The sequence below is a fragment of the Nerophis lumbriciformis genome, linkage group LG04, assembly GCF_033978685.3.
Source record: "Nerophis lumbriciformis linkage group LG04, RoL_Nlum_v2.1, whole genome shotgun sequence".
NCBI lineage: Eukaryota > Metazoa > Chordata > Actinopteri > Syngnathiformes > Syngnathidae > Nerophis > Nerophis lumbriciformis.
The window spans coordinates 33,550,001-33,565,833 of record NC_084551.2 but is presented as its reverse complement, the minus strand read 5'-3'; the positions used below and the strand labels follow the sequence as shown (position 1 = coordinate 33,565,833).

Here is a 15,833-nt window from a genome sequence, read left to right as displayed (position 1 = left end):
ATTGGCAGCATGTGAGAGCATGTTGGATGTGTTTTTATTCTTCCTGTTTGAATAATACCCACGGCCAACGTTACCCCTCGTATACATGGAACTCTATAAATACACAAGAAAAATACACCAATCAATTCAATTTAGACCTGAAATCATCAATAGGAAGACACAACAAAAATGATTGTTTGCTCCCAGCTTTTTTACCTGTGGAGTGAGGATTTTGATTAATTCATCATCTTAACTTTATTTTGAGGCGACATCCCAGTGAGAGCAGACATTTTACAGTAAGTAATTATTTTATTATTCTGTGAATGTTGTCTATCTGTGTTGGCCCTGCGATGAGATGGCGACTTGTCCATAGTGTACCCCGCCTTCTGCCCGAATGCAGCTGAGATAGTCCCCAGCACCCCCACGACCCCGAGCGGTAGAAAATGGATGGATGGATGTTTGTAGTTTGTATTTCTTGTTTAACACTGAACACTACTGCTACATGATGCTTTAGTGTTTCACCATGGCATGATCTGCTTTCCAAACTTCTAAAACTTGTAGCTCTTTCTCTATACAGAGTATTCAGGCTCAATCATATAAGGTTCTGTAACATTATTTGACCTAAAGTAGTCGTCGTTGGCTCTCATGAAGTCTACCATGATTAGTAGTTGTTGACGAAAATAGTGAATGCGCTTTGTGAAATCATTGCGCCCCAAAAAATGTTCTGGCAGTGCTAAAATGACCAAAATATATTACATGTTATAATGAATGTGCCGTTTTTTACATTACATATATTCTATAAAATGCATAAACAAGAGAATTGTGTGCGCTTGTCTCATATAGGGGATTCGTGATGATAGACAAAATTGGTGTCTGCTTTATTTTTGCATTATTGTTTTGCATATTCAGTCAATCACTTAATCAAAGTTTATTTATATAGCCTTTAATCACAAGTGCCTCAAAGGGCTGCAAAAACCACAACGACACCCCATAATCTGAAACCCACATCCGGTCAAAGAAAAACTCAAAAATTCCAATATGTGGAAAAAAGAAGAAACATTGGGAAGGGGCAGCAATGGATGCCAAGTGAGTACAAAATAGAGAAGATATACTAATAATAGACATCCTATTTGAAAACAGGTCTTGCAACATGTATTTTCATGCATGGATCATTCCAGACGCACCATCACAATAGCGCACCATAGGTATGCTAAAAATAGGTTATTTGATAGCACTTCTATAATATATCCCCCAGAAAATGTGGTGTGTGCTGCATGTTCCACAACATAATGAAACACCACAGGTTAGACCGTTTGAGAATATGATGCCATTATTGTGGAGTTTCTCCTTGGGCATAGCCAGTAGTACACGTAATATTCTCATTTAAATATGGCAGTCTGCACCATTTTTGCACTTGTTATCAATTGTACACACAGTCTTAATAGATAACCTGCGTCACCCCCACTAATATAACTTACAGTTTTATAGTTTGCACACCCTGTTCAGTATGTGGTATTCAGATCTAAATAAATCAGGCCCTTACTGTATAGACCTGAACCCAATATGGAGCATTCTCAAGCAGAAAGTGGAGGAGTGCAAGGTGTCTAACATCCACCAGCTCTGTGATGTCATCATAGAGAAGGGGATAAGGTTTCTCGTAACAACCTGTGCAGTTCTGTTGAATTCCATGCCTAAGAGGATTAAGGCAGTGCTGCATAACAATTGTGCTCACACTAAACACAAACAAGGACATCATTTGTACATGTTGACTATGAAGTCTACTTTGTTGCCAGCTATTCAGACAATAATGGCTTATTTAGGACAAGACAACCTGTACTACTATAACAGCTGTGCGCAGTATTCTAGTTTTCAGCATCAGCAGCATTCCTTATATGATTTAATAAATAATGTTGTTACATAATTTGTTTTTAGGTTCACTGATATCAAGTGTAGTTGTCGTGAGCTGGACAGCTGGATGCAGGACTTGGTTCTACCTGCAGTCATTTGGCTCTCAGGCCTCTTCAACCCGAAGTCTTTTCTTACTGGTGAGGTCTCAAAATCAGTCAGATAAAGATACTATGCATTGTCATTCATTCACCTTTACATTCACATTTACTAACAATGTTGATTTTTGACAGCTATTCTGCAGAGCATATCTCGTAAGAATCAGTGGCCCCTGGACAAGATGACGTTGACTGCAGACATGACAAAGAAGACAAAGGAGGACTTTGGGCATCCACCACGAGAGGGGGCCTATATTCATGGCCTCTTCATGGAAGGTCAGAAATCAATAAAACATCCTTACTGAATCACAACACATAGAACTGATACTGATGCCAATCAGACTCGACACACATGTCCCATGTCACCTCAGGAGCACGTTGGGACACTAACTCGGGAGTGATTGCAGAGGCTGTTTTGAGGGATCTGACTCCTCCTATGCCAGTGGTGTATGTCCGAGCGGTGCCAGCAGAGGAACAGGAGCTCAAGAACACTTATGAATGTCCTTTATACCGCACAAAACGGCGCGGTTCCACGTATGTTTGGACGTTTTACCTCAGAAGCAAACAGCCTCCTGCTAAGTGGATTTTAGGTGGCGTGGCTCTGCTGCTTTCAGTGTGACACATTTTAGCAAGCGTAAGCAGTTTTGCCGGCCAAACAATTTATTCCAGCAGTATTCACTAATGTAAACTTTTATGTATACAGTATATAATGGTTTAGTTGTTTCAGAAATGCTTAACAAATTACATTAAGGAACGTCACGTGGTTACATTTGCACAGTTCAACATTGAATAGGAAGAAGCAGAGATTTTTTTAAATCCTGTCTTTCTCCATATTAATTAATAATAATTCATTCACACCTTATCATTTACATATTGACACTTACAATGTTTCATTTGCTTACATTTTGTCGTTTAAATTATGTTCATATTTTTGTTTCCATTTTGTAATGAAAGAAAACAAATCCATCCATCCCTTTTCTACTGCTTGTCCCTCTCGGGTCGTGGGGGGGGGGGCTAGAGCTCTGCTGCTTTCAGTGTGACACATTTTAGCAAGCGTAAGCAGTTTTGCCGGCCAAACAATTTATTCCAGCAGTATTCACTAATGTAAACTTTTATGTATACAGTATATAATGGTTTAGTTGTTTCAGAAATGCTTAACAAATTACATTAAGGAACGTCACGTGGTTACATTTGCACAGTTCAACATTGAATAGGAAGAAGCAGAGATTTTTTTAAATCCTGTCTTTCTCCATATTAATTAATAATAATTCATTCACACCTTATCATTTACATATTGACACTTACAATGTTCATTTGCTTACATTTTGTCGTTTAAATTATGTTCATATTTTTGTTTCCATTTTGTAATGAAAGAAAACAAATCCATCCATCCATCCATCCCTTTTCTACTGCTTGTCCCTCTCGGGTCGTGGGGGGGGGGCTAGAGCCTATCCCAGCTACACTCTGGTGGAAAGCAGGGTACACCCTAGACAAGTCATCATTTGTTATTAGTCATTGTTTTTTTTTGATTATCCAGTATTTGTAAACATGTTTGAGGAACAAAAATAAGTAAGAACAGGCTACGTTAAAGCGGTGGACCAGACACTGTTGAACATCTCCCTTGGGATGATTCTATCTGGCCATGATTTGTAGAGAGCTTATGTCTCCATTTTCCACCATGTAATTCCGGATAGGGAGCATATTTTATTGGAAGGTCAAGATTAAAAAAAGCTCGCTGGCTGCCCTCTGCTAACTGAATGATACACAATGCTGTCTGGAGAATTCCCGGCCTGAATTCCCAGGAGATGATGTGCATGGTTGCTATTGACTTTTAAATGAGGTGCATTTGACATTGACCTTTTGTACGGCTTCGGCAGAATACTAACAGACTAGCGTGATTCATTCGACCGGGCCTGCTGAAGAAACCTATTCAAAGCCATTGATAGCTTTCTATGAGACAGCAAAACATCAGATTACACATCTTTTATCTATTGCCGCACAAACAAATTAACCTGAAAGAACAATAACAGCCCCTTTTCAAAATGATTTCTTTTTGTAATTTAAAACTAAAACGTGCAAAAGAAAGGCTATAATCATGCACATGTATTAAAAAAGCAGTATTCTAATGTTGTAATAAAAATGATATCGCAAATGATTGTGTTTTTTTACCCACCCAACACTAATAACGGCTGTGTTTCTGCTAATCTCTCTTGTATCCCCTCTGGCTGTACACATGCAGGATGAAGGATTGACTGTGTTTTGTATCACACACAGGAAATGAGGAACCTGTCTTCCCGTTGTCTCTTCATTCACCCTCTCTTCCTCTTATTAGCGCCACGAAGCAACTAGCCAGTCATTAGGTGACAGGGAAATGATAACGTTCCCGCCGGATTTAAGAGGAAATGGCAGGGTACGCTGGTCCCCGGCTCAGCGGGGGTCGTGCTGTAGGCAGCCATGTTAAAAGGCCAAGAAGGACACCTGGTTAAAGTCAGTAAAACACAGTGCTGATTGCAGTTGAATGTAATAATGTACACACATACTGTAATAACATAATGAGATCCAATACAATACTTGTATCAAAGAGGTAATACTGCTCAAGTTTGATTGTCAGAGGAGTTTTAATTTAACTGTACCGCTGTTTGTATTATTTTTCCCCTGTCGTGGACCAAAATGATAGAAACACCTTTTGTACACGCAACATAAAGTACATTTGTACTAGGGGTGCACAAAAAAATAATTCATATCCATTATTACTCATCCCAAATCTAAATTGACTCATCATTTTTGAAAATCGATTATGAATGCATTTTAGAAAAAAAAAATTAGGCCATCTTCAGCAACCACAAGGAGCTTTTCTAACCTCTAACCTGTTTTAAAAAAGTTTATTTGTAATTATTATACCACATAATAAATTGCGAGAATTGATTTGAATCGAGAATCGTGTTGAATCAAGAATAGATTCTAAATCGAATCGTCGCCCCGAGAATCGGAATCGGATCAAATCGTGAGGTGTCCAAAGATTCACAACCCTAATTTGCAAATTACATATTTTTGAATTAATACCTCGAACATGAGCGTTGTTATCTTTGTTGTAGCTCTATTGGATCTTATTAGATTGTAAGTACCTCATGAAGCATACAGTATATCTAACAACTCAAATGTCATCTTTTGTCTTTTAGAACACCATTCTGTTTTGCAGCCTTGAAGCTCCAGTCAAGTGGTCCATCATCAAAGCGGTAGGTAAAGTTATTTGCTGTTACAACAAAGTTAATATCTGACCCCAATCAGTTCCTGTAGACTCTTTTATGAACTTATAATTCTTAGCAACTCTGACTGTCCCACTTACACATCTGTTGTCATCTCTCACAGCTGATGCAACTTTGACTGTCAATACTATCCCACTTACACATCTGATGTCAGCAGTCTAACCACCCAAGAAAGCGGAATATTTGTTGCACTAAAGACTGTAGAACGACATAAAGCTAATGAGTTAATTCCAAATACTGTAAAATCTGGGACTTTTTCATTATAGATGTAAAAACCATGGCAGGTGCATTATTCAAGATGGTTATGTTTAACCCATAAGTTTTGTGTTGTATTTTTTAATATTTGTGTGAGTCAAATATGTAGTAACACAGGTTGTCGGAAGCTAACATGGTGAATTTATTTCATCTGCTGCTTCCCCTGCCAACTTGGCCAATAAACACAACTCGTCACATGACTTTCTCACCAACATGGCCACCAAACGCAACTAGTCACGTGACTCTCCTGCCAACATGGCCACCAAACAAAACTAGTCACATGACTCTCCTGCCTACATGGCCACCAAACACAACTAGTCACATGACTCTCCTGCCTACATGGCCGCCAAACACAGCTAGTCACCTGACTCTTCCGCCAACATGGCCGCCAAACACAACTAGTCACGTGACTCCCCTGCCAACATGGCTGCCAAACACAGCTAGTCACCTGACTCTCCGCCAACATGGCCACCAAACACAACTAGTCACCTGTCTCTCCCGCCAACATGGTCACCGAACACAACTAGTCATGTGACTCTCCCGCCTACATGGTCACCAACCACAGCTAGTCACCTGACTCTCCTGCCAAAATGGTCACCAAACGCAGTTAGTCACCTGACTCTCCCGCCAGCATAGCCACCAAACACAACTAGTCACCTGACTCTCCCTCCAACATGGTCACCTAACACAACTAGTCACGTGACTCTCCTGCCAACATGGCCGCCAAACACAGCTAGTCACCTGACTGTCCGCCAACATGGCCACCAAACACAACTAGTCACGTGACTCTCCCGCCAACATGGTCACCAAACACAACTAGTCACATGACTCTCCCGCCAACATGGTCACCAAACACAACTAGTCACATGACTCTCCCGCCAACATGGTCACCAAACACAACTAGTCACATGTCTCTTCCGCCAACATGGTCACCAAACACAACTAGTCACCTGACTCTCCTGCCAAAATGGTCACCAAACACAGCTAGTCACCTGACTTTCCCGCCAACATGGCCACCAAACACAACTACTCATGTGACTCTCCCGCCAACATGGCCACCAAACACAGCTAGTCACGTTTCTCTCCTGCCAGTTTGATGGCCAATTGCATGAGATGTGAGAGAGGACATCAGATGTGTAAGTTGGAGAGTCAGAGTTGCTAAGAATTAAAGTTTCAGAAAAGGTTCCATTGGAACTGCTTTGGGTCATTTTTGACCCCACTTGTGAAAGAGTGGGGTCGTGATACAAACACTGCAATTTCTTGAAATTAATAAAAAAATAAATACAAATGCAAATACCATCATGTCACAAACAGGTTTTATGAGAAATACTTGGACTATGAATATATTACAACTTTTCATTTTAAAGATGTTGAAGAATAGCAACCAGTGGGGTTATTTCTGACTCCACGTGGTCATCTAAGAGTTAAATAGATTTCCAAAGTAAAGTTTTGCATGACCCCCCAAAAAATTATCATTGATATACAGCACATAATATGACATGATAAAACCATAATGCAAAAGTATTTTTTGACAGTAAACAGTTCACTTTGATTGAAAATATTTTATTTGGTGCTTACTGTGTCAATCCACGATTTACCATGTCACGCCAACCAAAGCAGTGCTCACAAAATCATAAGTTGTATAAGTGGAGACCATAGAAAAAAATGATTCTGAAATAATTTTATCTAGCATTAGCACAAACACTTTATTTTAACAATACAGTATACATAGAAATCCCCTTGTTTGCAGACTCCCATCTCCCATTGTCATAATAAAAAACAAATAAATGTAATACCCATTCTACTATATCACGCTTGCATTTTACCTAAGATGATCTAGATTTAGGGCAGCAGCAACAACTTTAAATCATAAGTTAGGAAAGTGTTTCTATTGTATTTTCTGTAACTTCACATTATCTGTCCCTTACTTAAATAAAACCATTTTACCACATACTCCAATATAGATCCAGAGGCTTACTGGAGTTGACCTACTTTCTTTTCTGTCAGGAAAGTCTATATAAAGCTACATAGTTTAATTTTATTCGGGCAGAAAAATGGATTGCAAAGAGTTTTGAATATAAGATATAATATGATCGAGTGTGTCTTGCTGCTACATTATTTTGATTGTCTGCAGCATTTATTTAAATGTGAATTATGTTTTTACTTGACCTTTTACCCACAATGAATCCTATGTTGTTGTTTTTTTTCCCCTCACAAAAATTGTGTCAAACATTATCTAATGTACTGCAGTCATTGTGCCATAATAAACACTAAGAAAAGAGACTTTGATTGTATACTGATTTAAAACAGCAGGAGGGATTATGCTTAACTCAAAATCATGTATTTGTTAAAATATTCTTTGGTTAAATTTAAGGTAACCATCTGCGGTTGTCATCTTAATGAATTATTGTGCTATATAATTATTGGCTGCAAAGCTAACCAGAGACTAAAAGTGATCAGTGAAAAAAATAGCTTACTTCCTTTTCATGTTTAATGTTGTGTTCACTTTGTCACCTGACTTGTAAACTGTCGATCCAGAGCATGCTTGTGTAATGAAGCTGGTGCAGCCGTGTGAGAGTATGTTGGTAAACCTTATTCCCTGAAGCGTCACTCTGGACTATGAGCTGACAGCTTGGGTTTTTAGCTCGTTGGCTCGTATTCTTAACTCTCAATCTGTGGACCCTGTTTCCATCCCAAGAGCAGTATGAAGAGGGTAGATCCAGGCAATTTACACTAAACCTCCCTAGAATGGACTAACTGGAACAATAATGCATGCTAAACGCCACCATCTGGTGGACATATGTACAACAGCAGCAGTGTATACCTCGCCTATGCGTTATACAGGCAACCATTTGGATGAAAAATCCAGCAAAACAATATTAACATATCTGGATCAGTGATACAGTGGTAAACCTTTACAAAAATATATGTTGTAACAAAACAATGCTGCCATTTCTTTTTTTAGTTTTAACATGTCACATAGATAAGAGAATCCTGATTGATCAGTTCCCTCTGGTAATTGTCCAGGTGCAAAACCTTGTGGCCCTGAGTTGTTGGAAAAGCTACAGTAAGATGTCTTTCCTCTCAAGTACGAGGCTCCAGCCTCTGTGAGAGTTCAAACAGGGTCTGCTGATTGTCGATGATATGAAGGTAATCCATGTAAGCACGCACGTCTGTGCTGCCCTTCTGGGTGATGCTGTTCCCTGTAGAGAACATCCAATAATGAATCACTTTGCAGAAACACACTTTATCTTCCTCGGCACAGTCGGAATACTGACCCAAGTGATCTTTCTGACACTGCCGGATGACACGGACCGTATTTGCTATCATGTGCTGCAGGGATAAGCACTTTATTTAGTATTCTTTGTATTTTAAATGCAGCAGCTTGTCTTTTCCGTGACTTACCAGTTTTTCAAAATTAACCAAATTATCATGAAAAGTCTTGTTGCCTTCATGAATGAAAGTGATATCTGGAAGAAAAAAAAAAAAAAACATCTTTAGTTTCTAGGTGTTTCATGTTTGTGTTCCATGTTCCTGAAGCATCAGAAGAGTGAGAATGCTGTACCTTTGAGCAGCAGAGGAAGAAAAGGGATCTTTGGTGCCTTCATCTTCTTGAAGGTGTCCCTATAGGCCTTATGGTTATGAGAAGGATCCTGTAAAAACAAAGCAAATGTGATGGGATTCTCAACAAAAACGGCTTAAAAATATGCATTTGTTGAATTGCGGAAGCATTGATATTAAATGATTTGTTTCATTTGCCTTTAAAAAAACATACAATAATATAGAGTACCGTGATGGTCTCCAGCTCTGAAAACAGCTTCTTGAATTTTCCAGGAATTTTCTGCAGTAACAAATATGTAATAAGATAATACATTACTAATAAATAACATACACAATTATTAGAATACATTTAATTACCTCCCACGTCTGAGTGAGGCGGCTGACAGCTGCAGTGTTCAGGCCCATTATGATAGCAAAGAAACAGTGGAGGTTCCTCTGTGCCTTGCAGCTGCCAGACAACAAACATGCAGTTTTTGTCACTTGTTGCAGTTCAACATGAAGGGATGCAGTTCATTGCTATGCCACTAGAAGGGGACAGCATCCTTATACTACATCCATCCATGAATTTTCTACCGCTTGTCCCTACATTGGTTCTTAGAGTGTGTTACTGTGATCCTCTCTCAGTGAACTATAATTGATGCCAGCTGTTGTTAAGGTATTTTTCTCAAGCTGCTGTAAGTCCTCCAGAATCCATTTGGCAAGGGGAGGGACGACTTACACTTTTAAAAAGTGCTGCAGATAGTTAGATGGATGAATAAATGGCATTTGATGCGGTATTCTTTGGATCATTAACTGTTCCTTTGCTTAGATGGACAGACAGATAGGTAGCACATGTCTTGTTATGCTTTGAATCAAGAGTTGTTTCGATGGATGGATAGATACAGTATGTTTGTTTATACAGATAGACGGACATGTGACACATGATGTGGTATTATTTGGATTATGAGATGTGTGTTTGCTTATATAAATAGTTGAATAGGTGGCACATGATGTGGTATGCTTTGGAAAATTAATTGTTTGTCTATATAGATATATACGCATGTGATACACAGTGTTGTATGCTTTGGTTTATAAATTGTTTGTTTGCTTATGTAAATAGATGGTTAGGTAAAATGTGCATGTGGTTTGTTTTTGATTACGAGATGTTGTTTGCATTTATAGATAGATGCACATGTAGCGCATGATGTGGTATTATTTTTTACTTTTTTATGTTGAATTTATTTTGAACATGAATATACTTACAATATGATACATCATATAATTTACATATAATTTCTCTTTACATCATTTCCAAAAAGCAGTAGGAAGAAGCAAATTGTATTTAATCCTACTTTTTTTTTCCCATTTCAGAGCACTTCCCAACACCATATGTTCACTTATTTTTTTCTTTATGTAGTCAAGTCAGTTATGATTAACATACTGAGATGAGGAATATCTCATTTTCAACAAAGTTTAAGACATTTATCAAATTTCTTCTTCCTTGTACTTTGTGAAAACTTGTAGTTTGAACAGCCTCTTAAATTGGATCAATTTAGTACATTGTTTGACTTCTTTGCTCAATCTTTTCCCTGAATTATTCCACATACTGATATGCTAAAGCAAGGGAGTCCAAACATTTTGAGTTGGGGCTGACTTTGGCTAAAAAAACAAAATTGGCCTGTGGCCAAAAGCTGACTGCATGTAATGTAACAATATATATATACGCACATAATCTGTATATAGCCTATACACAATTGTGTACATATATATTATATACCTGAAGTACATGTACTTATATAGATATTAAATATATGTGTAATGTAATTAAATAAGCATCTAAATCAATTTGATATTGAAATCACTACTCTAACTTCAGTTGTTTTTTATTATCTATTACAACTATCATATTTACACTGCTATTTTTACAAGTAATTTGCGATCCCAATGCTTTTAGTTTGCATAGTAATTTCATTCCAAATTGAAAAGGGAAGTTTGCCAAACATGTAAAAATACAGTACAAACTGCAGTAAAGCCATATTTTCGAGGGTAATCGCCAATATGTTGTCATACGGATGTGCGCGCGCACGCACACATAGACACGCATACACCAATACACACATTACACGCTTTTTTTCGTATATATAAAGAACTGAACAATTTTGGTCCCAGTATTGATCCTTCGTATTTTCACTTAGCTTCACGTATTGCTTTCTGTTGGTTAAGTAGCTTTTTATCCAGTTCAATACCAACCCTCAGATGTCATATTGTTTTAATTTATTAATTAAGATCCATCCAATTTCTACCGCTTTTTGGGATTATGATTAATTGTGTCAAATGTTTTGTTAGATCCATGATTACTGCCGCTGTACAATGTGTACTATCTATTGCATTGGTAATTTCCACTGTTATTTTGATTAATGCCATTTATGTTAAAATATTAGCTCGGAGATCGTATTGGTTCTCCGCGAACATTCCACTTTTTTGTGAATGAATAGCTTTTCCTTGATTTTAGAAACTTGTGGCAGTAAGGAAAAGGGTCTGTAATTTGTAAGATGGTGTTTGTCAACAATCTTGTAAATTGGTACAACTTTTGCTATTTTTATTTTATTTGGAAATGTACCCGTTTGAAATAATGTTATAGGCTAGAGGTTCAGAAATTTCTCCTAAAACTCGTTTTGTCGTTTCCATATCTATTCTGTGACAAACAGTTGAAGTCTTGGATTTACATTTCTGTACAATTTGGATTCTTTTTTCTTTTGTCACATTCTTTAGAAACATCAAGTTGGGATTTCTGTCTATAGTCTCATTCAAATCCTTAACTGACTCATCATTAGCATTTGGAATTCTTTGTTCCGGATTTGTTCCAATATTTATGAAGTTGTTAATAAATCGTTCAACTACTTTGTTCACATAGCCAAATGTTATATTTGCATCTAGAAAGTATTTAGGGTAATCTTTCTTAGCACCATTCTTTGGATTATGAGATGTCAGTTTGTTTATATAAATAAAAGAATAGGTGGCACATAATGTGGTAGGTTTGTATATGCTTTGTCCAGAGAGGGACAAGCAGTAGAAAATGGGTGGATGGATGGATGGTAAGGGGACAGTGTGGCACAGTTAGGAGTGTGGCCGTGCCAGCAACCTGATGGTTCCTGGTTCGATCCCCAGCTTCTACCAACCTAGTCACGTCCGTTGTGTCCTTGAGCAAGACACTTCACCCTTGCTCCTGATGGGTCGTGGTTAGCGCCTTGCATGGCAGCTCCCGCCATCAGTGTGTGAATGTGTGTGTGTGAAGGTGTGTGTGAATGGGTGAATGTGGAAATAGTGTTAAAGCGCTATACAAGTATATAACCCATGGATGGATGGGTGGATGTTTGCCTATATAAATTGATGGACATGCGATACATGATGTGATATGCTTTGAATTATGAAATGTTTGTTTACTTAAATTAACACTCCAAGAAATAAAAAGTTGGATTTAATTGATAAAGTTAAGTTAAGGCAAGTTAATTTAAGTTAAGGCAATCTTTTCCACACAACTCAATTAAGTGTAACATAACATGGTTGTTATCTGTTATCTCAATGATCACATATATCAGAAGTTAAATTGTTATGTAAAGGCTACAACTTTGTGCAATTGCTACTATTTAACAGCATTAATTAGAACGTAATCACGCTTTGTTCATTTTATTGACAGAATTACCTTGGATATAATCAACAATATCAATTTGGATTTAAGTGTACCATTTATAGTGCTTTAAACGTAATGAATTTGGTCAATTATGATTTAAATAATATTATTATTTATATGTTAAATGTTTAGGTGTAAAAATGTTCTTGAGTTGTCACCTGATCTCTGTATTTAAGTGTTGGACATTTCCTGAGGCTCTCTGAAAGGTCTAACACTTAACTACAGAGTTCAGGTGACAACTCATGAACATTTTTACACTTGTTTACACACAAACATTAACATTTATGTAACATTCAAGAACCTTAACCAACAATGGAAACCTCTTGTACACCAGAGCTTACACAAAAAGTGTAAATACATACAAATTGTGTTGCATTCACAACTTTATTTGTGAAAGCTTTTAACAGGGAATACTAGATACAGCAATATTAAAGTGCATAGAACATATACCACATGATGTGGTATGCTTTGGATTATGAGATGTGTTTGTTTATATGAATAGATGCATCGTTGGCACATAATGGGGTATGCTTTGGTTTATGAGATGTTTGTTTGCTTATAGAAATAGTTGGACATCATTGGTACTTTAACTTTAACTTAACATGTGACACATGATGTGGTATGCTATGGATTTTGAGGATTATGAATTGTTTGTTTCCTACATAAATAGAAGGACATGTTGTAAAATGTGTGTTTGCTTGTATAAATAGCTGACACATGATGTGGTATTATTTGAATTATGACCTTTGTTTGCTTATTTAAATAGATGAACATGTGATACATGATGTGATATGCTTTGGATTATATGTTTGTTTGCTTAGATGGATATGTGGCACATAATGTTGCATGCTTTGGATTATGAGATGTGCGTTTGTTTATATAAATAGAGAGATAGGTGGCACATGATGTGGTATGCTTTGGATTATGAAAAGTGTGTTTCTTTATATAAATTGATGGACGTGTGACACATGATGTGGTATGCTTTGGAGGATTATGAATGGTTTGCCTATATAAATTGATGGACATGTGAGACATGATGTGGTATGCTTTAGATAAATTATTCTCAAGCTGTGATTCGTGTACCACAAGTGGTACGCGGGCTTCATCTAGTGGCACGCCAAAGAATCACTTGACTAAAGTACTGTGTTTAATTTTCCTATAGCTGATATTCCGACAAGTGTTTTCTTCCCGGAAGTGAAAACCTGTGGTGGTCGACCAAGCAAAGATTGTTGTAGCAGCAAGCAGCGCGCAAACTATCTTGAGTACAAAAGAGGCTTGAATCTTCCTGAAAAAGAGCAAAAAATGTAACTGTGCAATGGTATACATCACTATACTTTATCAAACACGATTTGTCAAGTAATAGCAAGGATTACGTCAGTCGCATTCCCAGACATATCAAACGATTGTGCTCCAGACGCCATTCTACACAACAAAACAGATGAAAGCTTGGAAAAGCATGGAGGTCTGCACTTTTTTGTGTGTGGCTGTATCAAGGAAATTGGTATGAAGATTCTCCCGGATAAATTTGCATTGTTTTTGCTCGGGTAAGGTTGTATTTCATGATTTAACTTGGCGTCTCAGACGCCATGTTTGTTGCTGTTGCACGCGCCGTTTATGACTAACATGCTTTTCCCTGTCTTTATCAAAATATAACTATAGATGTCAAGATTGTGTATGTGCTGAAAACTTCATTTAATGATTGCTGCCTTTGATTAAAGCTGAACTCTTTTATTTAGACACGCCAAGTTGGTGATTTTCGAAACAGTCGCAGCAAACGTGTTTAAAAATACAAATATTATTAAGATAATACTTAAATGGGAAATAATAACCGTTAAAAGTTTAGCAAACAAACCTTTAATGAAGTGATCACTGCAAACCCATGCATTCTTTGACTCTGTTCCTTTGGTGTGTCCTACTTTTCTTGTCGTCGTTACCACAAATAATGCCCTTTTTGATTGCCTCTCGAGAAACTCTGAAGAAACGTTTATTCTTTACGCAATTTGAACGGTTCGTACAGCCAAAAACAACACAAGAATAGGGCATTTTTGCTTCGAGAAAGGCTAAATGTCGCCTCGTACCAATTGAAAACAGAGCTAGCTTGACCACCACGCGTATTCATTGGGCGGGACGTGAGCCGGACGTGACGTCAGTAACGTATTAGCAATATTCAAACAAAGTGTTACTGTTCAAACCGTGTGTAATGTTACAGTGGCCAGAAATATTGAATATAATCCATCCATCCATTTTCTACAGCTTGTCCTCTTCGGGGTCGCGGAGGATACTGGAGCCTATCTCAGCTTGTTAAATAAGATCCCTGCGTTGTTTTTAAAGAATACGTGGGCCTACTACGCTACTGTATTTTAATGTTGGTCATTATGGCGGTACTGGAGAAGTGCTTTCTGTGGTGGTACTTAGTGAAAAAAATTTGAGAACCATTACTATGAGATATTGTTTTTTATAAATAGATAGGTGACACATGATGTGGTATGTCTTGGATTATGTAGCATTAAACAGGCCCGGAGTGAGCACAATGTGTCCGTCATGTCCTCATGTGGTATGTCTTTTTATTTTTCGGACTATAATGTGCAATAATGCCGGACTGTGCAATATATCCCAAATGGCCTCTTGATAAGTGCAATAATACTGGACTGTGAAACAGAATAATGTCCAATAACCTGTCACCTTACACCTCTGTCACTTTATTTATATATATATATATATATATATATATATATATATATATATATATATATATATATATATATATAATGTGTGTGTATGTGTGTGTGTATATATGTATGTGTGTGTATATATATATATATATATAATGTGTGTGTATGTGTGTGTGTATATATGTATGTGTGTGTATATATATATATATATATATATGTGTGTGTGTGTATATATATATATATATGTATATATATATATATATATATATATATATATATATATATATATATATATATATGTATATGTGTGTGTATATATATATATATATATATATATATATATGTGTGTGTGTGTATATATATATATATATATATATATATATATATATATATATATATATATATATATGTATATGTGTGTGTGTAT

At 37.1% G+C, this 15,833-nt stretch overlaps 2 protein-coding genes across 7 annotated transcripts in view; one reads left to right on the top strand and one right to left on the bottom strand.

Moving 5' to 3' along the window:
- Positions 1-2,949, top strand: part of LOC133600244 (dynein axonemal heavy chain 11) — a 79,895-nt gene extending 76,946 nt beyond the window's left edge. For all 4 annotated transcript variants that reach the window (XM_061953173.1, XM_061953155.1, XM_061953163.1 and 1 more), the window contains 3 exons: positions 1,912-2,024; positions 2,118-2,258; positions 2,354-2,949. In XM_061953173.1, the coding sequence (XP_061809157.1) occupies positions 1,912-2,024; positions 2,118-2,258; positions 2,354-2,601 (502 nt within the window). In that variant the 3' untranslated portion in view covers positions 2,602-2,949. The remainder of the gene's footprint in view (positions 1-1,911; positions 2,025-2,117; positions 2,259-2,353) is intronic.
- Positions 2,950-6,947: 3,998 nt separating this feature from the next.
- Positions 6,948-15,833, bottom strand: part of LOC133600181 (rap guanine nucleotide exchange factor 5-like) — a 41,364-nt gene continuing 32,478 nt past the window's right edge. For 2 of the 3 annotated variants that reach the window (XM_061953069.1, XM_061953083.1), the window contains 6 exons: positions 9,422-9,512; positions 9,279-9,344; positions 9,069-9,156; positions 8,909-8,973; positions 8,782-8,836; positions 6,948-8,706 (listed from right to left, as the gene is read on the bottom strand). In XM_061953069.1, coding sequence (XP_061809053.1) covers positions 8,588-8,706; positions 8,782-8,836; positions 8,909-8,973; positions 9,069-9,156; positions 9,279-9,344; positions 9,422-9,512 — 484 coding nt within the window. In that variant the 3' untranslated portion in view covers positions 6,948-8,587. The remainder of the gene's footprint in view (positions 8,707-8,781; positions 8,837-8,908; positions 8,974-9,068; positions 9,157-9,278; positions 9,345-9,421; positions 9,513-15,833) is intronic. The other variant, XM_061953074.1, reaches the window with a different exon arrangement.